This window comes from Anolis sagrei, chromosome 6 (assembly GCF_037176765.1).
Source record: "Anolis sagrei isolate rAnoSag1 chromosome 6, rAnoSag1.mat, whole genome shotgun sequence".
NCBI classification, from domain to species: domain Eukaryota; kingdom Metazoa; phylum Chordata; class Lepidosauria; order Squamata; family Dactyloidae; genus Anolis; species Anolis sagrei.
The window spans coordinates 40,647,712-40,667,596 of NC_090026.1; the positions used below are offsets into that span (position 1 = coordinate 40,647,712).

Consider the following 19,885-nt stretch of genomic DNA (forward strand, 5'->3'; position numbering starts at 1 on the left):
TGAGGGAACACTGTATATATCTCTTCCCTGATCTTTATCAATCTATTACTCAAAATCTCATTGTCACACAGCGGCACAACAATTCTGCTATAACTAGAAATTCCAATTTGGATGCGTTGAGTATCCCTTGTCCAAAATGTTTGGGACCAGAAGTGTTTTGGATTTAAAAAAAAAGATTTTGGCATATATGCATTTACATCATGAAATTCATTTGTGTTTTATATCTACCTTATAGTCTGAAGGTAATTTTTACATATTGTTTTAATAATTTGTGCAGGACACAAAGTTTGTGCACACTGAGCCATCAAAAGGCAACGGTTTCATTACCTTAGGCATCCATGTGGACAACTTTGGATTTTGGACCATTTCGGATTTCTGGAAAAGGGATCCCCAACCTGCGCTATGCTCTAATAAATGCTCAGATAGTTTCTATGACATCAATACAGCTAAAGTAAATCAATAGTAAACAGTCAAGTAATTACATTTCTCCCCACCCTACCATCATAATGTGACACCAGAACGAATCAGTCAGAAGAATCAAGAAAGGTGATAGAGAAGGAGGTCTTGCCATTCTGTTCACTCCTTATCTAATAGCACTGTTGATGGTACAAGGGTTGAATGAAAAGTAATGCCTCCACCTTCGTTACTTGGGTTTGGATGGGAATATTTTAATAAATGAAACACAGAAATAATTCTTAGAATGTGCTCTTTACCACTATTCACGTTTTGACATAATCACCAGACAATTGGGTACATTTCTGCAAACGATGAACACGTTTTCTGAAGCCGTCACGGAAGAAGTCAACACTCTGTATCCGCAACCCCTCGTTCACAGATCTTCTGATAGCCAAGCAAAGCAATAATGTGACTCACACATTCTTGTGAAATGCCGATTATATTTCTGAGTGATACGACGATTACCCTGAATCAGCCTGTCAACCTTTTGCTTGTGAAACTCAGTAGTTGCTGTCACAGGACGTCCAACTCTTTGTTTGTCACGCAAGTCAGATGCTCCCACCTCAACATCTTTAAACTTGCTCGTCCACCGATGCACAGTACACACAATCACCATAAACAGCTTGCATTCTCTGATGAATCTCCTTTAGGGTGACACCTTCTGCTGTCAAGAATTCAATGACTGCATGTTGCTTAAGTTGCATTGACCAACCATCTGTGCAGGGTTTCATACTTCGCACTTTAACAACACAACCGTTCAATGCTAAGGCTTCCTGCCAAAATGGAACTGTAGAGGAGAGTCTACTGAACAAGTCAGTACATGCTGCATACAAGTACTGCCATCTGTAGAGGAGTTACGAAGGTGGAGGCATTACTTTTCATCCAACTCCTCGTATCTTACTCACGAAGAAGAGATGAGTAAGGCTGCCATTGTTCATTCAAATGTAACAGTGAGATCTACCAATCGCATGAATGTAGAATAAGGTATCCTAGCCTTTTGCTATGGATCCTGTTCCTCTTGCACACATCTTTGCATCCTGACTCACGCCTTGCTTTGCGTAAGTAGAAAGACACATTTGGCAGCTCCAGCCACATGTTAGCTCCCACTCACACATTCAGTACACACACTTGGTACAACATCAAAAGAGGTTATAGGCTCACAAGAATCCAGCAGCACAGGGAAAGTCCCTTGTGAGAAGTGTGTCTCTTGATTTACTTGGATGAAACCAATTTAAATAAACAGCAAACCACTTTCTGGAGAAGCAGCAGCAATACGCTGCGGAAAAGGATGCAAGAGAGCATGTCATTGAGTCTTACTCAAACCTCAAGTTTCCAAGCCACATTTTAAATTTAAAGGGGAGACAAATGTAAACCTAAAATCGCAATGCATGTACACCCCAAAATGAATTTTTATAGTATTTAAGAGAGTGAACTGTTCACTACCACACCTTGATTTTTGTGTGACTGAGCTATTTTGCTGCATTTAGTCAGAGGAAAGAGTAAGGCACATCGTTGGATAGTGCATGATCCAGTTAATATACATGGGACAGTTACACCATCACACAATATTATGGCACTGTGATTACATATGGTACTATGATGCTGTGTGTGCATTTTATGGGGACTTGTAGTTCAGGGAGAATTCTCAAGAGAATTACTGCAAGATAGTTTCAGTATTTTATGCAAAAACTTTCTCTACTTTGCAATATCAGAACTTGAAGGAAACTATCACACAAGAAATAATGGCGGAACAACTAAAACATTGGATTCATTGAAAGATTTTTTTTCCTGCAATGAAAAGAGATTATCCTATCATGATTCAAGTGCAATCCAACTACTGGACAGACATGATGCTGTGTGATAATCTCCAGCCAATTGTATTTTATCAGTCTTGTGTGATAACGTCCTAAGCCATCATCACCACCACCACCATGACATCTATATATGAGTTTCACAGTGTATCATATACAACCATCTGGAGTTTGGGATCATCGGTGAATTGGAATTCTTTTATTGGTATTGGGAGTTTGTTTGTTTGTTTTGTATTTTGAAACAAAAATTTAACCCCTGTTGGTGCAGCAGGTTAAACTGCTGAGCTGCTGAACTTGCTGACCAAAAGTTTGGTGGTTCAAATCTGGGGAGTGGGGTGAGTTCCCACTGTTAGGCCCAGCTTCTCCCAACCTAGCAGTTCAAAAACATGAAAGTGTGAGTAGATCAATAGGTACCGCTTCTGCAGGAAGGTAACGGTGCTCCATGCAGTCATGCCAGCCACATGACCTAGGAGATGTCTAAGGACAACGCCAGCTCTTTGGCTTAGAAATGGAAATGACATCATGTCCCAGAGTCGGACACGACTAGACTTAATGTCAAGGGAAACCTTTATCTTTCTATAAGCATTTTAATGGTGTTGTATTTGTCTATCTGTTTTAACCATGTTGTACTCCTCCTCAGGCCATAAGGAGACGTAGGTAACAAATAAAATGTATTATTGACACAAAAGCACAGTATGTCACAGCAAACGAGATCTATATGCTGGATTTCGTATCACAAAATCACAAGTTGAACACTTCCCAAGTGCCTAGGACTGTGTGATGTATTATTATGATTATTATGATTATTATGATTATGATTATGATTATTATTATTATTAGAAACATAACAAGGTAAGTACACAGCAAACAAGATCACTATGCTGGCTGTTGTATTGGATCACATGTCGGACACTTCCTAAGTGTCTAGGACTGTGTGATGTATTGGCAAATAATGCGTGCATATCCCAGTAAGGTGGCCTTTTGCAGCTAACAGATGGCAATTTTGTCATTGCCGATTGTGTTTAAGTGCATGCCAAGGTCTTTAGGAACTGCACCCAGTGTGCCGATCACCACTGGGACCACCTTTATTGGCTTGTGCCAGAGTCTTCGCAGTTTTTTAAAAAATATTATTATTATTTTAAAAATTGGAAATACTGAGGTATTGCTGGGTAATGTAGAACAATATAAGCAACATTTTGTAATTGTGCTATTGCAATCCTATCTATGGTAATTGCATTCATATATTTCAACTTTCCATTTGGAATTTCTTATTATTATCACTATCACCACCATTATCAACTCCTCGGCCAAAGGGAAGAGACATAGTAAGAACAAAGAGTAGAAGAGAAAGAGAGTATGTAGAAGAGGGATGCCTTTCCATTTCAAGACTTACTTGTTTTTAGAAGGAGGGGGAAAGAGGAGGAAAGTGATTATTTTTAAGGTGCTAAATGCATTACCTAATTTGAATCTTGTGTAGTATGAACACAGAAGAAAGGAATTTACATCTTGCACTTTAGTTTTAAAACTGTCCCAGTCCATTAATCTCTCTAAAAGAGGAAGGAGGAATCAATTACTGAGAAGAACCTCAGTTTTGCAGAAGTAAAACCAACTATGTATGAGTGCATATAGTCTCTATTTTGTCTTCCTTTCTACAAAATGAAACTTCAAAGGTGGCAAATACTCATCCCAAGGGACAGACTTACTCTCAAGAAACAGAAAATACTGAGTGCTGCTTAGTAAGGAAGACATAGAAATTGTTAGATTAGGAGGAGAATGAACTGGCCTCACTCTTACAATTCCAGCAGATAGCATGCTATAGTAAACCAGAATGTTGATATCTGCTAGGGTTTCACTCCAGGACAGGTTAAATTTCCACTATATACAATAGTCTTGTCAAATAATACCTCTTACTAAAAATGACATCATCAAGGTTACGTTTTAGATGTAAACAAATATTTTTAAGCTATGGATGTTTGAATCTGTGGATACAGAATCTATTGATATAGAGGACCAACTCTTGGTAGTAGCTATCTCCATTGTGGGTAAGAAGACACCGCAACATTTAATGCAAGTCCTGCTTCATTGGTCACATTGCTCCTAACATGGATGTTCCTAAAGCAGAGTTTGCCCCAAATGGCATTTCTAGACCTATATGCAGGTCCCAAAACAGTAATGAAAGAATCCAGTTGAGGTAAACAAAAGAGGCAGTTCAGCATTTTCAATAAATACAGTAGAGTCTTGCTTATCCGACATAACCGGGCCGGCAGAATGTCGGATAAACGAACATGTCGGATAAGATGGAGTCTGTTACCCGTCCGACATGGCACTAGATACCTAGAATACTATCAACAGGGACTCAAAGCGTTAAAGCAAGGCAATGCTTCGGGGATAGAGTGGCCCAGATGTGGAAGAGGAGCGTGGAAATCACAGAGGGAAGGAGGGAGGACGCTTCCGCTTCTGGTCCTGCCCCCTTTCCCCCCTCTTCCTCCTCCTCGTCTTGCTTTTTTCACTTATTGGGAATGGAGAGAGTTGGGGAGTGTTCCTTTAATTGAAGGGAAAATGCTGGAGGAAAAGGGGGGGTTGGTTGGAAAAGAGTGTCGGATAAGAGGGAATGTCGGATAAGTGAAGGTGGAATAAGCAAGACTCTACTGTACAACGCAACATTAGTTATGATGGTCCACAAATCAAAACAAAATCCACAGTTGGATAATACCTCTGTTAGACCCAAGCCAAATGCAATAAAAGCATTTCCTTGGCATGCTTCACCAGACTTGGTTGTGATGGAAATGAAGGAAAGTTTTGTGTGAACTGAAGAGTTTGCACATTTTGATTGGTAATAGAAAATGCGTAACACAATGGTGGAGTTTGTTTTCAAACTTTACAATGCACTAATGTTTGCCATCTGATTGCTGGTCTTACCGGGTGTCCTCTGGCTCCGACAGGCACTCCACCGTGCTGGGCTTCTGTTCCATTCACCGCAATTCCATCCAGACCCAATAAGGAGAGACCGAGGTGGGCTCCGCCCCCAGAGGCGACACTCCACGGTCGCCACGACAGATGCGGGTTGGGATTTGGAGGGAGGGGGCTCTTAAACAGAGCTAGGAAGTGAGCCCCATTGTGCCTCTTTCAGTGTTGGCAAACAGCAACCATCCTGGGGTGGAAACACAGGGACGAAACCCTAAAAAGAAGAGAAGTAAGATGATGAGTTTTGTTGTTATTCATGCTTTCATTGTTATCCTTTCCCTCTCTGTAGCAATGCTGATAATTCTTAAGTTTTTGGAACCACATTATCAGCGTGGTCACTGGTTTCTGGGAGCTGAAGACCAGTGGTTCTCAATCTGTGGATCTCCAGATGTTTTGGCCTTCAACTCCCAGAAATCCTAACAGCTGGTAAACTGGCTGGAATTTCTGGGAGTTGTAGGCCAAAACACCTGGGGATCTACAAGTTGAGAACCACTGCTGAAGACCAAAACAAGTATTTTTCTAACATTTAGACTTCAGAACCTGAAACAGTGGGAAAAGGTCTATATTTCACTGTGTCCTACCACAACCCTAATATACAGTGGACCCTTTGTATTTACTTGGGTTGGGTTCCAGGACCCTCTATGGATACCATATAATGAATCCCATTATATACAGAGTCATAGTAAAATGGTATCTGTTACATAAATTAGTAAAATCAAGGTCTGCTTTTTGAAAATTGCTAAGTAAAAGCCTTTTTTAATGTTGGTGGTGGAACCTATGAATGCATAATAGGTGAAGGCCAATTTTAGTAAATTATATTTGACCTCTGAAGTTGTGAGTTATTCTCTCATCCACACCATTGTTGTTGTTTATTTGTTCAGTCACTTCCAACTCTTTGTGACCTCATGGACCAGCCCATGCCAGAGCTCCCTGTCGGCTGTCACCAGCCCCAGCTCCTTCAGAGTCAAGCCAGTCACTTCAAGGGTACCATCCATCCATCTTGCCCTTGATTGGCCCCTCTTTTTTCCTTCCATTTTCCCCAGCATCATCTACACTATAGTCCCTGGTTTTTGTACAAGACATCTGTCGCAACTCAGGATAGATTCACCTTGCTCAGAACACCACACCACACCAAGGCTGAAGGTTTTGTAGTTTATTAAAGAAAGAGCAAAATCTTTAACATAAAAGTAAGGTTTCAAAAGTTTAAGGGCAAAAGCAGAGTTTTAAATGCGAAGGCAAAGTTTCTAAAGTTCAATGGCAAACAACATGAAGCATAATCCAAACAAGATTCCATGGCAGCATAGCAGAGTCCCAAGGAGTCAAGACCTAAAAGCATTGCCCCAAAGCCAGGTCAATCCAGAGAAGTTACCAGGGTGTTTGCAGAAGTTGCACTGACAAAGAGTTGACTTCAAACAGCTCGTTTAATATACTTTCCCAGCATGAACGCATTCCTTTGACCTCAGACTTCTCTCTTGTTAGCAAGCCTCGCACTGCGGCGAACCCTGAATTGCAAGCAATTCTCCCTATCTAAATCTGCAGAGCCTTCAAGGTCGGATAGCTCATTACCCTGAGAATCAGCAGCCTGAGAATTGGCAGACTGAGAGCTCGCCTCCTCCACCTGCACCTGGGAAGTTTCACTAAGATCAGAAACATTTTCCAAGACATCCCTTGCCATGGGAAACTGAAACTCCTCGTTTTCAGTATCAACAACAGGAACATGTTCAGGAATCTGAAACCCTTCTTCTTCTTCCTGAGGCTCCACAACAACATCAAACTATACAGAATGGATTGAACAAATTAAGTACATTTTAATATATGCCTGTTTACTTTGCCTAATTGATCCTGCACCTCAAATGCACATAATCGGTCAATGACTAGAGTAATGATGGAATTAAGGAGGAGGGAAACGTTTCGTCACTGCTGTAATATAGGGCAAGGAGTTGCAGTCGCTGGGGAGAAGCAAGCAGACGTATATGCCACTGAAGTCTTCCAGACAGTGCCTTTGTCCATGCACAGAATGTCTTCCCCTCAGCAATTCCCAAATGCAATTAGATAAACCATGGAAATGTAATAAAGAATATCAGTCATCTTGATTCAGTTCCATATCCCTTCCTAATGTTGATAAACACATCTAGGTAAGGTCCTACTCATTTCCCTTAAGATACTATAAAATTAATCCTTCCCAAAGAATAAATGCCAAGAATTTGATATTCTGTGTGTATCAAATTCTCGCTATTTGATCCTGTGCACAATACTTCTTTAATGCTAACCTAATCTACATTTATCCATCTGACTATGTAACTAAATAATATCTTACTAAACAATCTGTGCATGGGGACCAGAGGTAGCATACAACATGATTTAACAAGTACAAATTAAAAGACAGTACGACTAAACAAACGGTTAGAATAAAAGTGAATTAAAACAGCTGAAAAAACGTATCAGTGGTATCAGTATTACTACTATTAGTGGAAGTAACAACAACAACAATAATAAAAAGGTACACACCTATCCATTATCTTAACCTGTTGCCGAAAGCCTGCCTGTTGAGAATAAGCATCAAGTAATAGCTAGGCATGCATATTGTAAACAAGATAGTCTTGGCTTCAAATATTACTTGCATTGTAAGCTCACCATAAGCTTTTTGGAAGCCACTTTCTCTCATCCTTATACCACTTTTCCATAATGTTCAGATCTTCATCTGTGCAATGTTTGAGCCCACAAGTCATTTTTGAGCCAAAATACCCCAAAGGAATCAGATACCATCTGATCTTGGAAGACAAGCTGGGTCAGCCCTGCTTAATATTTAGATGGGAGACTGCCAAAAAAATGCTAGGTGCTGTAGGCTATATTTTAGAGGAAGGAACTGGCCAAACCACCTCTGAGTCTTCCTTGTCTAAGAAAACACTTACAATAGTTGACAGCCAACTTGAAGACACACACAAACAAACAGTCAAAAGAGGAGGAGGAGGATAGCCGCAAAGGCAATCTAATTTATATGGTTGCTAAAATGGATTCCTGGGATCTAGAACTGTGAAGAATGTTTTACAACTAATACGGTCACTTGCACACCTGTCAATATTTCACAACTGAAAACCAGGACACTCAAAGGCAAGTAACATTACAGTGAAGTCAAGGCGGAAAAATTGTATTAATGAGGAGGAATACATGAGTTAGGAGCAGTTGCTGCAGTTTGCTTTTGCTTGTAACTCGATAGAGTTACAAGCTGGGTAGATGCGGGGAATGCCGTGGATGTAGCGTACCTGGATTTCAGTAAGGCCTTCGACAAGGTCCCTCATGACCTTCTGGCAAACAAACTAGTCCAATGTGGGCTAGGCAAAACTATGGTGAGGTGGATCTGTAATTGGTTAAATGGACGAACCCAGAGGGTGCTCACCAATGCTTCCTCTTCATCCTGGAAAGAAGTGACGAGTGGAGTGCCATCAGCAGGGTTCTGTCCTGGGCCCGGTCCTGTTCAATATCTTTATTAATGACTTAGATGAAGGGTTACAAGGCATGATAATCAAGTTTGCAGATGACACCAAATTGGGAGGGATAGCCAATACTCCAGAGGACAGGAGCAGAATTCAAAATGATCTTGACAGATTAGAGAGATGGGCCAAAACTAACAAAATGAAGTTCAACAAGGACAAATACAAGATATTCCACTTTGGCAGGCAAAACGAAATGCAAAGACACAGAATGGGGGACAATGCCTGGCTTGAGAGCAGTATGTGTGAAAAAGACCTTGGAGTCCTCGTGGACAACAAGTTAAACATGAGCCAACAATGTGAAGTGGTGGCAAAAAAAGCCAATGGGATTTTGGCCTGCATCAATAGGAGTATAGTGTCTAGATCCAGAGAAGTAATGCTACCCCTCTATTCCGCCTTGGTTAGACCACACCTGGAATATTGTGTCCAATTCTGGGCACCACAATTGAAGAGAGATGTTGACAAGCTGGAATGTGTCCAAAGGAGGGCGACTAAAATGATCACGGGTCTGAAGAGCAAGCCCCATGAGGAGTGGCTTAAGGAGCTGGGCATGTTTAGCCTGAAGAAGAGAAGGCTGAGAGGAGATATGATAGCCATGTATAAGTATGTGAAAGGAAGTCACAGGGAGGAGGGAGCAAGCTTGTTTTCTGCTTCCCTGGACACTAGGACGCGGAACAATGGCTTCACTTCAAACTACAAGGAAGGAGATTCCATCTGAATATGAGGAAGAACTTCCTGACTGTGAGAGCCGTTCAGCAGTGGAACTCTCTGCCCAGGAGTGTGGTGGAGGCTCCTTCTTTGGAGGTTTTTAAACAGAGGCTGGATGGCCATCTGTTGAGGGTACTTTGAATGCAATGTTCCTGTTTCTTGGCAGGGGGTTGGACTGGATGGCCCATGAGGTTGCTTCCAACTCTATGATTCTATGAGCCTACCGAGAAGAACAAGATCCATCCTCATCCTCTTCTTTCCCCTGTGCTGGGATAACTGAATGCAAGCTATTTTTGCACTTAGAAGTTGGCAGATACCTGTGACAATTTACTGGGGGGGGGGGGAGATAAAAAATAGCTCCTCCTTTCCATAATGACTGCTGACGAGTAATTACTCCTTACTAGTAATTACTTCTTGCCTTTTGTTGTTATTTGAGAGCAAAATAGAATTTTAGATATGTTTTTTACAATGCAAACGCAAGGGGAAGCCTGTCATGTAATAAGTTAATTGAAAACAAATGTTTGTGTATGTGTCCAACAGCAAACACACATTACTCCAGATGTGTGTGAGGGATTATTCTATCAAAATTTACATTGCCCAATGTCTTTTGCTAAATGATAGTTTTCTTTAACCAGGCAATGATTTGGTCTTTAAACTTAATCACATTAAGACAACAGCCAAGTCCAAAGTCTCGCTGCCAAAATTAAAATCCAGCATCTACTAAGTGAGCCCTGGTGTGTGCAATGGATTTCCTAACAAATTACTATTAAGAAGAAACAGTTTATGTTCTGCTGGGATTATGAACAAGGAATTTACAGAAATGCCATGGGGTCCTTAATTGTGTGTTGAAATATAGGAAGAAATGAGCTGTGCAGAGAAACAATTTACACTCAGCCCTCTGCATTTTGTAGGGTTAGACCAGTGGTTCTCAATTTGTAGGTCCCCACATGTTTTGGCCTACTACTCCCAGAAATCCCAGACAGTTTAGCAGCTGTTAGGATTTCTGGGAGTTGAAGTCCAAAACATCTGGGGACCCACAGGTTGAGAACCACCGGGTGAGAGGAATAGGTTGCTGTTTATTTGTTCACTGGCTTCTGACTCATTGTGACCTCATGGACCATGCCAGAGCTCCCTGTTGGCCGTGGCCACCCCCAGCTCCTTCAGGGTCAAGTCAGGCCCTTCAAGGATACCATCCATCCATCTTGCCCTTGGTAGGACCCTAGCCAAAATGGGAAGAAAGCAAGTAACACTATTTTTACCTAAAAGGACCCTTCTCTAGGAATCTCTAGGTTCTCCAGGACCACTCTATGGACAACGTCTGCATCGGCTGACCACAGAATAAGTCTGGAGGACCTACAAATGCCTAGAGAAGCATCTGCTCTAGAAATCTCTAGGTCAGTGGTTCTCATCCTGTGGGCCCCAGGTGTTTTGGCCTACAACTCCCAGAAATCCCAGCTAGTTTACCAGCTGGGACCTGAAGGCCAAAACATCTGGGGACCCACAGGTTGAGAAGCACTGCTCTAGGTACTCCAGCACTACTTTATTGCAGAATGTGATCACAAAGTCACGCTGTTGACCAGAATTTTTCAATCATTTCATGTTGGTGATACACTTTTTAGACATGCATCATTTCGCAACACAATAATTCAGTTTTACCAGCAAACAGGAGTTTAAGCCAACCCTTTATAAGAGATACAGACACAACAACGAAATGTATAGGAACTCACACAACACGTCATGAAAAGCTTTTTTATATTTTTAAGAATATATGATTTATTGCTCATTTTACATAGACTCAGAGGTAACTCGTGATATTCGCGTGACACACCTCCTCCCTTCAGGCGACACACTAACATGTTGCAACACACAGTTTGGGAAAGCTCCGCTGTAGACCTAGACATTCATAGACAGAACCAGTAAATGAAATCCATGAATAATCAAATCTGAAAAAGTGAAACCTACAAATGTGACGGGCTGATTGTATTTTTTTTCCTTTGGAAAAAGAAAACAAATATTTTGGTAAGGAATAGTATGCAACTGAGAATGCTGGGTTATTGTAGGTTTTTTTGGGCAATATGGCCATGTTCTAGAGCAGGGGTCCTCAAACTTTTTAAACAGAGGGCCAGGTTGCAGTCCCTCAAACTGTTGGAAGGTCGGATTATAATTTGAAAAAAATGAATGAATTCCTATGCACACTGCACATATCTTATTTGTACTACAAAAACCACTTATAAACAATACAATAATTAAAATGAAGAACAATTTAAACAAATATAAAATTTATTAGTATTTCAATGGGAAGTGTGGGCCTGCTTTTGGCTGATGAGATAGGGTTGTTGTTGTTGTGTGTTTTCAAGTCGTAACAGACTTAGATTGACCCTAAGCAAGGGCTGGGTAAATGCCGTTGGGTGGCCACATTCGGCTCCCAAGCCTTACTTTGAGGACCCCTGTTCTAGAGGTTGTGAGGACCTCACAACCTCTGAGGATGCTTGCCATAGAGGCAGGCGAAACGTCAGGAGAGAGGTCCTCACAACCTCTGAGGATGCTTGCCATAGATGCAGGCGAAACGTCAGGAGAGAGGTCCTCACAACCTCTGATGATGTTTGCCATAGATGCAGGCGAAACGTCAGGAGAGAGGTCCTCACAACCTCTGAGGATGCTTGCCATAGATGCAGGCGAAACGTCAGGAGAGAGATCCTCACAACCTCTGAGGATGCTTGCCATAGATGCAGGTGAAACGTCAGGAGAGAGGTCCTCACAACCTCTGAGGATGCTTGCCATAGATGCAGGCGAAACATCAGGAGAGAGGTCCTCACAACCTTTTAGGATGCTTGCCATAGATGCAGGAGAAACGTCAGGAGAGAGGTCCTCACAACCTCTTAGGATGCTTGCTATAGATGCAGGCGAAACATCAGGAGAGAGGTCCTCACAACCTCTGGGGATGCTTGCCATAGATGCAGGCGAAAAGTCAGAAGAGAGGTCCTCACAACCTCTGAAGATGCTTGCCATAGATGCAGGTGAAACGTCAGGAGAGAATGCTTCTAGAACATGGCCATATAGCCTGAAAAAAACCTACAACAACCCAGTGATTCCGGCCGTGAAAGCCTTCGACAATACAACTGAGAATGCCATTATTTTACACTGAGAAGGAATATTCTTTCAGTGCACAGTGGGAGCACATAGCTTGGCTTGTTTGCTTGAGGCTAGCCAAAAAAAATGGCTTGTCAGAACAGGCTGAAAGTTTGCCTACCTTCATCCTGCAAACAACAGCCAGACCAGATAACCTGGGAAGTTCATCAATACAGCATGACAGAGACCACAACCGTTCCCTTGTGTGTGTGTGTGATCCATGCCTGGCTATTCAGAGGTAAACTGCTTTGGAATGTGGAGGTTTGCTTCCCTTGATCCCTGCAAAAAGATACCGACAGAGCTCTCCTCCTTGAACTTGTGTAATCCTTCTTTAAACATGGAGAGGGGGATCTTTGCCCATGGCTGCTGCCGCACCTAGTTGGTAACAAATTCCACAAGAGGACTGCGCAATCGGTGTGCAGGGAAACGGCGCGGCTTGGCCCATATCTCCCAGCGGCAAGAGGACCTCCGACACCAGGCTGTGCTGCAGCTCTCGTTCTGCCTTCCCCAGACTGACAGCCTGAAAGGACACATACAGACACGCACACACCTCAGACCAGAAGGAAATGGGCTGGAGCGGGGGGAGCATAGAAGCTGCCAGACTGGTTTTAAGTGGCCCCAACCGGTTTGTATCTCGAGCCCTTTTTCCACTTTATTTCATTTTCTTAGAGCACGGCTTCAGTGCTAGATAGCAAACATGATTATACCTCGCCTACATTTAAACCAACCCATGCAAACACGGAACGGCCTTGGCACGTTCTCTCCCGACCACTTTTTGAAACAGCCATTGGCGCAAGAGGGTATGATATTCTGAGTTAAAGTGAAAGCTCGGAATTGAACTTGTTAGACCTGACTCAAAAACTCGGTTGTTCTAATGCTTTGCTTCAGAAGCAGATTTCGGTGCCAGGTGTTGCAGTCTTGGCATGTGGGCATAATGACAGCTGCTGAGTGTGAGCAGTCTTTCTTCACAAGTACATCTATGTGCATTGGAATGATGCCACATCTCCCACAAGCTTTGGGATTCACTTTCGAACTAAACAAGCATGGCTAAGTGCTCAGCCTACCCCTGCAAAGCTCTCGCTATAGATCTTATTACAATGACGACTTCCCTTCCAACGTACAGAACTACCTGGTAGAAAAATCACAGATCAACATAGTCTAGGAATAGAAATTCTGAGAGGCAGCAATTATTATTAATTATTAAACTTTATTTATTTATTATTTACTGTATTTGTATACCGCCTTTCTCAGCCCGCAGGCGATTCAAGGCAGTTAACAGGGCACAATTCAATGCTTACAATGTCGTAAATACAATTAAAAACATAACATATAATAAAAACTAAACAAATCAATAAAATAAAATATAAATTCAAAATGTCTACTTGTTAGTCGTTCCATTTTTCTGTGTCAGTTATTCAGCATTTGCAAATGCTTGTTCAAAAAGCCTTTGACTTTTTTCTGGAATGTTAAAAGGGAGGTAGCCAATCTAATATCTATAGGCAGGGTGTTCCACAGCCGAGGGGCCACCACCAAGAAGGCCCTGTCTCTCGTCTCCACCAAATGTACTTGTGACAAAGGCAGTAACGAGAGCAGGGCCTCTCCAGATGATCTTAAAGTCCTAGATGGTTCATATGGTGAGATGCGTTCGGACATGTAAGTTGGGCCAGAACCGTTTAGGGCTTTATAGGCTAAAGCTAGCATTTTGAATTGTGCCCAGTAGCAAACTGGCAAACAGGGGAGCTGGTGCAACAGAGGAGTTGTACGCTCCGTGAGCGCCACTCCTGTTAGCAATCTGGCTGCCGTTCGTTGGACTATTTGAAGCTTCCGGACAGTCTTCAAATGTAGCCCCACATAAAGCGTGTTGCAGTAGTCTATATGGGATGTAACCAAATCGTGGACTACCATGGTCAAGTCAGACTTCCCAAGGTGTGAGCATGTGGGCATAATGACTCACATTTATACCCTGCACCCTCTCCCCGAAGGGACTCAGGGTGGCTTACAACAATAAACAGATACAAAAATAATATAAACAATAGACAACAAACAACAAAAACAATTATCACTTCATACAATTAAAATAACATAATAGTAATAGTCAATAATGAAAGGACCAAGGCAGTGACATCTCTGGCCCATCCCCTGTTCAGTTATCAGCCAGCATACCAACACCTTAAATCAAGAAATAGTTTTCTAAGATATACAGAGATACTCACAGGAACACCTCAGTAAGCGAGAGTCCAAAAGTGGCAGACTAAAACTCGGAACCACAAGCCATGGCTGATATCAAATGAGAGACTCCCTCCTGGGCACACAGAAGACTGGGGAACTTGGAAGGCACTGAACAGACTGCTCTCTGGCACCACGAAATGCAGAGCCAACCTTAAGAAATGGGGCCACAAAGTGGATTCCATGACATGCGAGTGTGAAGACCAAACTACAGACCACCTGCTGCAATGCAACCTGAGCCCTGCCACATGCACACTGGAGGACCTTCTTATAGCAACACCAGAGGCATCCCAAGTGGCCAGTTTCTGGTCAAAGGACATTTAGTATAATGCCAAGTTTTTAAACTTCATGTTTTTTAAAAAATACATTACAACTGTATCCTCAGTTTGCTTCTGATATATGAACACAATAGTATAAACATTAATAAATAACAGTTCAAAAGCTATTTACCCTCTAAAAACAATATAATTATAAACATAAACATCCTTTAAACCAGTCAGTTCCTGTTATCAAGACATCCAGCATTATGATTGTCATTCAAGTCCTGCTCGATAATTAGGTAATACGGAAGCCATTATCAAAAGCTTGCTTAAATAGCCAGGTTTTCAATTCCTTCCTGAAGGTTAGAAGAGTTGGTGCTTGCCTTATTTCCTTGGGGAGAGCATTCCAGAGTTGGGGGGCCACTACCGAGAAGGCCGTCTCTCCTCATCCCCACCAACCATGCTTGTTAGGGAGGTGGGATCAAGAGGAGGGCTTCCCCAGCTGATCTTAAGGCCTGAGAAGGTTGATAAGATGTGGTCATGCAAATAAGCAAGACCCAAGCCATATAGGGCTTAATAGGTAATAACCTGCACTTTAAATTGGTCCCGGAAGAAATCAGTAGCCAATGGAGCTGCTTTAAAAGCAGACCATATTCCCTACAACCTGAAATGGCTTTACAGGAATCCAGGTAAAAATCTTTCTTAACTCTACCTGGAGATCTTCAAGAGTCTCACATCCCAGTGTTAACCAAATCCAACCCTGTTTTGTTTCCAGAATTGAAACAGATTGGAACATTCAGGAAGGATATGGTAATGAGTGAGACATAAAATCTAATGAAGGTTAAGATGGATAAAAAAAAATCCCCACCTGGCAGGGACCCAGTACTAGTTTTAAGGTGCTGGGCTCATCATTGGCAAGCAAGTTGATTTTAATATTGCTTGCTTGCAGGTATGTGCATGGGGAAGGCATGCTCTCTCCACCCTTTAACACTGAAACATTCTTAAATATAAAACTCTTACAAGGAGCCCCCAGTGGTGCAGCAGGTTAAACCGCTGAGCTGCTGAACTTGCTGATTGAAAGGTCGCAGGTTGTAATCCGGGGAGCGGTGTGAGCTCCCGCTGTTAGCCCCAGTTTCTGCCAACCTAGCAGTTTGAAAACATGCAAATGTGAATAGATCAATAGGTCTCCACGTAGGGCCCTCAATAGGGCCCTCCACGTATTCAGTGTAGCTCCTGTGCAGTAAGTGTATGCATGACAGACTGTATGCAATTTTTATCATTCCTGGAAGGGCTCAACAATTGCTGCCTTAACACTGCTCCAGCGGGAAGGTAATGGCGCTCCATGCAGTCATGCCAGCCACATGACCTTGGAGGTGTCTACGGACAACGCCGGCTCTTTGGCTTAGAAATGGAGATGAACACCAACCTCCAGAGTCGAACACGAGTGGACTTAATGTCAGGGGAAAACCTTTACCTTACCTTACAAGCACAATGCGTACTTAAGAGGGCCCTCCACGTATTCAGTGTAGCTCCTGTGCAGTAAGTGTATGCATGACAGACTGTATGCAATTTTTATCATTCCTGGAAGGGCTCAACAATTGCTGCCTTAACATTTGGTACACTTAGTATATTTCTCATTTGGAAATTTCCGAGGGGCCTCCATTACACAGGAGTCTTGGTGGCCCAGTTTTGCCAGCTCATTTCAGACAGGGCTCAACTCTCCCTTCTATAGTGGAAGAAGGGTTTGAAGTCTCCATATCCCTCCTTTCCATGATTTATGCTCCCACGCATACTAGATGGGGGGATGTGAGAAGCTCTCATCCAAAAATGTAGTATTACAGATGTAAATAGATGCTCAAAGTAAGAGGAGGCCCACTTTAGAGTAGGGCCATCAGCCCATCCAGTACATGGGGGGTACCTTTAGTTGTTTTCCTCCCCCCACTCCACCCCATAAGTGTCCCCCTCGGAGAGCTCTTCCGCAGAAGGTGTCAGGACACGTAGGAATCCTGCCTCAGTTTCCCCAGCTTGCTTTGGTTATGCTCTTGCCAATGCCTGGATTTTTGTTTCTTTTGCTCCGTGCAGAGTTTAAAATGAGGCGATTAAGCTGTTATATGAGACTTGGACCCCTCCTCTTTCCTCCCACCACCATCTCGTGCAGCTCGCTCTGTCGCAGCACAGATTTCTCTCTTTCTCCCTCCCTCCATCTCTCCCTCCCCTCCTGCTGCCACGGCCACACACAACCCTGTGCGCCGCATGCAAAACATGCTGTAAGGAAACCTGCAGCTCCCTGGCCTGTCGCCAAGACTGTAACATCATCAAAGGAAACGTGGAAAACAGCGAAGTCCTGCTGGCCTGCCCAGAAGGGAAAAGAATTGGGGTAGGGGTGGGGGGTGAGGGGAGAGGAGAGACGGGGAGGCCCAGCTGTGTCCTCAAGTGACCTCCCTATGAGGATTAGACCCTCCTGGAAAGGTCTGCAAACAACATGACGGGGAACAGAGGTTACACAGGGACACGGGGCGGAAGAGCTCTCCGAGGGGGACACTTATGGGGTGGAGTGGGATGGGGGAAAACAACTAAAGGTACCCCCATGTACAGGATGGGCTGCTGGTCCTACTCTCAAAGGTGAATAGCTAGAAGGAAGGTGCGTGGAGTGTTGGCAATAGTTCTTGGAAGCATTGAGAAAACATGGGGTGCAAGCGCAGGGTTATCTAATAAGAACAACCTAGCACAGTAGTGTGCCTTCGTACTATATAATTATAGTGCTATGATTCCTGTATAATTAATTATAATTAAGGAGCCTCTGGTGGCGTAGTGGGTTAAAGTGCTGTGCTGCTGAACTTGCTGACCGAAAGGTCGCACGTTCGAATCTGGGGAGTGGCGTGAGCTCCCGCTGTTAGCCCCAGCTTCTGCCAACCTTGCAGTTCGAAAACATGCAAATGTGAGTAGATCAATAGGTACTGCTCCAGCAGGAAGGTAACAGCGCTCCATACAGTCATGCTGGCCACATAACCTTAGGGGTGTCTATGGACAATGCTGGCTCGTCGGCTTAGAAATGGAGATGAGCACCAACCCCCAGAGTTGGACACAACTGAACTTAATGTCAGGGGAAAACCTTTACCTTTATGATTCCATTATAACCATGATGGCATTGTCATTCAGAAATGCAAGGTTTTTGGTGTGGGAAGCACTAAATCTCTGGTTGAGAATCCTCAATCAGTGCCTCCCTAAAGGGTGATCCCATAAGTTCCCATAGGATGCAGCAATGGTATAAAGTGGAATCATGGTCTATAACAAGGATCCACAAACTTTTTAAACAGAGGGCCAGGTCACAGTCCCTCAAACTGTTGGAGGGCCGGATTATAATTTTTAAAAAAACACGAATGAATTCCTATGCACACTGCACATATCTTATTTGTAGTGCAAAAAACACTTTAAAATAATACAATAATTAAAATGAAGAACAATGTTAACAAATATAAACTTATTAGTATTTCAATGGGAAGGGTGGGCCTGATGAGAAGGGATTGTCATTGTTGTTGTTGTATTTTTTCAAGTCGTTTTACCCTGAGCGAGGGCCAGGTAAATTAACTTAAAGGGCCGTATCCGGCCCCTGGGCCTTAGTTTGAGGACCCCTGGTCTATAACATCATTGGGTGCTGGAACTACACAGTGTGAAAGAACCCCAAGTTTCTATCTCACTCAACCATGAAACTCATGGACTGGCCAACTCTCTGTCTGTCACAGTCTCTCAGCATAATCTACTTTACAGGGCTATTGGGAGGATAAAAATCAAGGACAGATGAAGAAGACCCATATACACAGAATACAGTAGAGTTCTTTTGAGCAAATTAAAATAATTATAGTATTCAGTCATAAAACTTCCCAAAGTACAGTAGTTTATTTCCATATTGACAACCAGCAGTAAAATGCAGTCTAGTAAGATGGCAGGGAATACTTTTCCATCCAGGCCAGGCTTACCTGAAACCGCAGATGCGAATGAACACTATTAAATTTTCTGACTTCCGGCCCCAACATACCATAGTCACTATGGAGGACTTAAAAGTTTGTCAGGGTGACTTTGTGGTAACTTCCAGAAAAACCATACGGTAGGATCGCCTAGAATACCTATCCAGAAATACAATCTTTTTCTTGGATCTAAATGAGTGAACCTGCCTTTTCTTTCATGTCAGGAGCGACTTGAGAAACTACAAGTCGCTTCTGGTGTGAGAGAATTGGCCATCTGTTGCCCAGGGTATGCCAAAATGTTTTGATGTTTTACCATTCGTGTGGGAAGCTTTTCTCATGCCCCCACATGGGGAGCTGGAGCTGACAGAGGGAGCTCATCCATGATCTCCCCGAATTCGAACCTGTGACCTGTTGGTCTTCAGTCCTGCCGGCACAAGGGTTTAACTCATTGCGTCACCAGGGACTCCTAGTAAATCTGCTGATATTGGTTTTGCAATTACAAGTTTCTGACTGTACTGTTTCACCTGATAAAAGTAAAAATTATTCATCACAAATTATTCTCCCTTTTTCTTTCAGTTCCACAGCCTATTGGGTGTTGCCTTATATTTGTATCTTTCCCACCTTTTCCCTCCTTTGGGACTCAAGGCAGCTTGCAACAGTCAAAACAAACACAGTTAAAATTTAACAGCACACAAAAATTACAAAGCGATTTAATTTGAAACCAGTTAAGTAAAAGAACAATTCCAAGAATCTAGAAATCAACAATGTATCACTGGATGATGTAGCATATGCCAAGCACTGTCGCTTTTTGCAGTTCTGCTATTGTGGTCCTAACAATGGCATTTTAATTCAAATGTTTTGTCGTTTAATTTGCA

General features: G+C 42.8%; 1 protein-coding gene across 2 annotated transcripts in view; it reads right to left on the reverse strand.

Moving 5' to 3' along the window:
• Positions 1-19,885, reverse strand: part of THRA (thyroid hormone receptor alpha) — a 219,581-nt gene that overhangs the window by 71,648 nt on the left and 128,048 nt on the right. For both annotated transcript variants that reach the window (XM_060781050.2, XM_060781049.2), the window contains one exon: positions 5,187-5,445. In XM_060781050.2, the coding sequence (XP_060637033.1) occupies positions 5,187-5,239 (53 nt within the window). In that variant the 5' untranslated portion in view covers positions 5,240-5,445. The remainder of the gene's footprint in view (positions 1-5,186; positions 5,446-19,885) is intronic.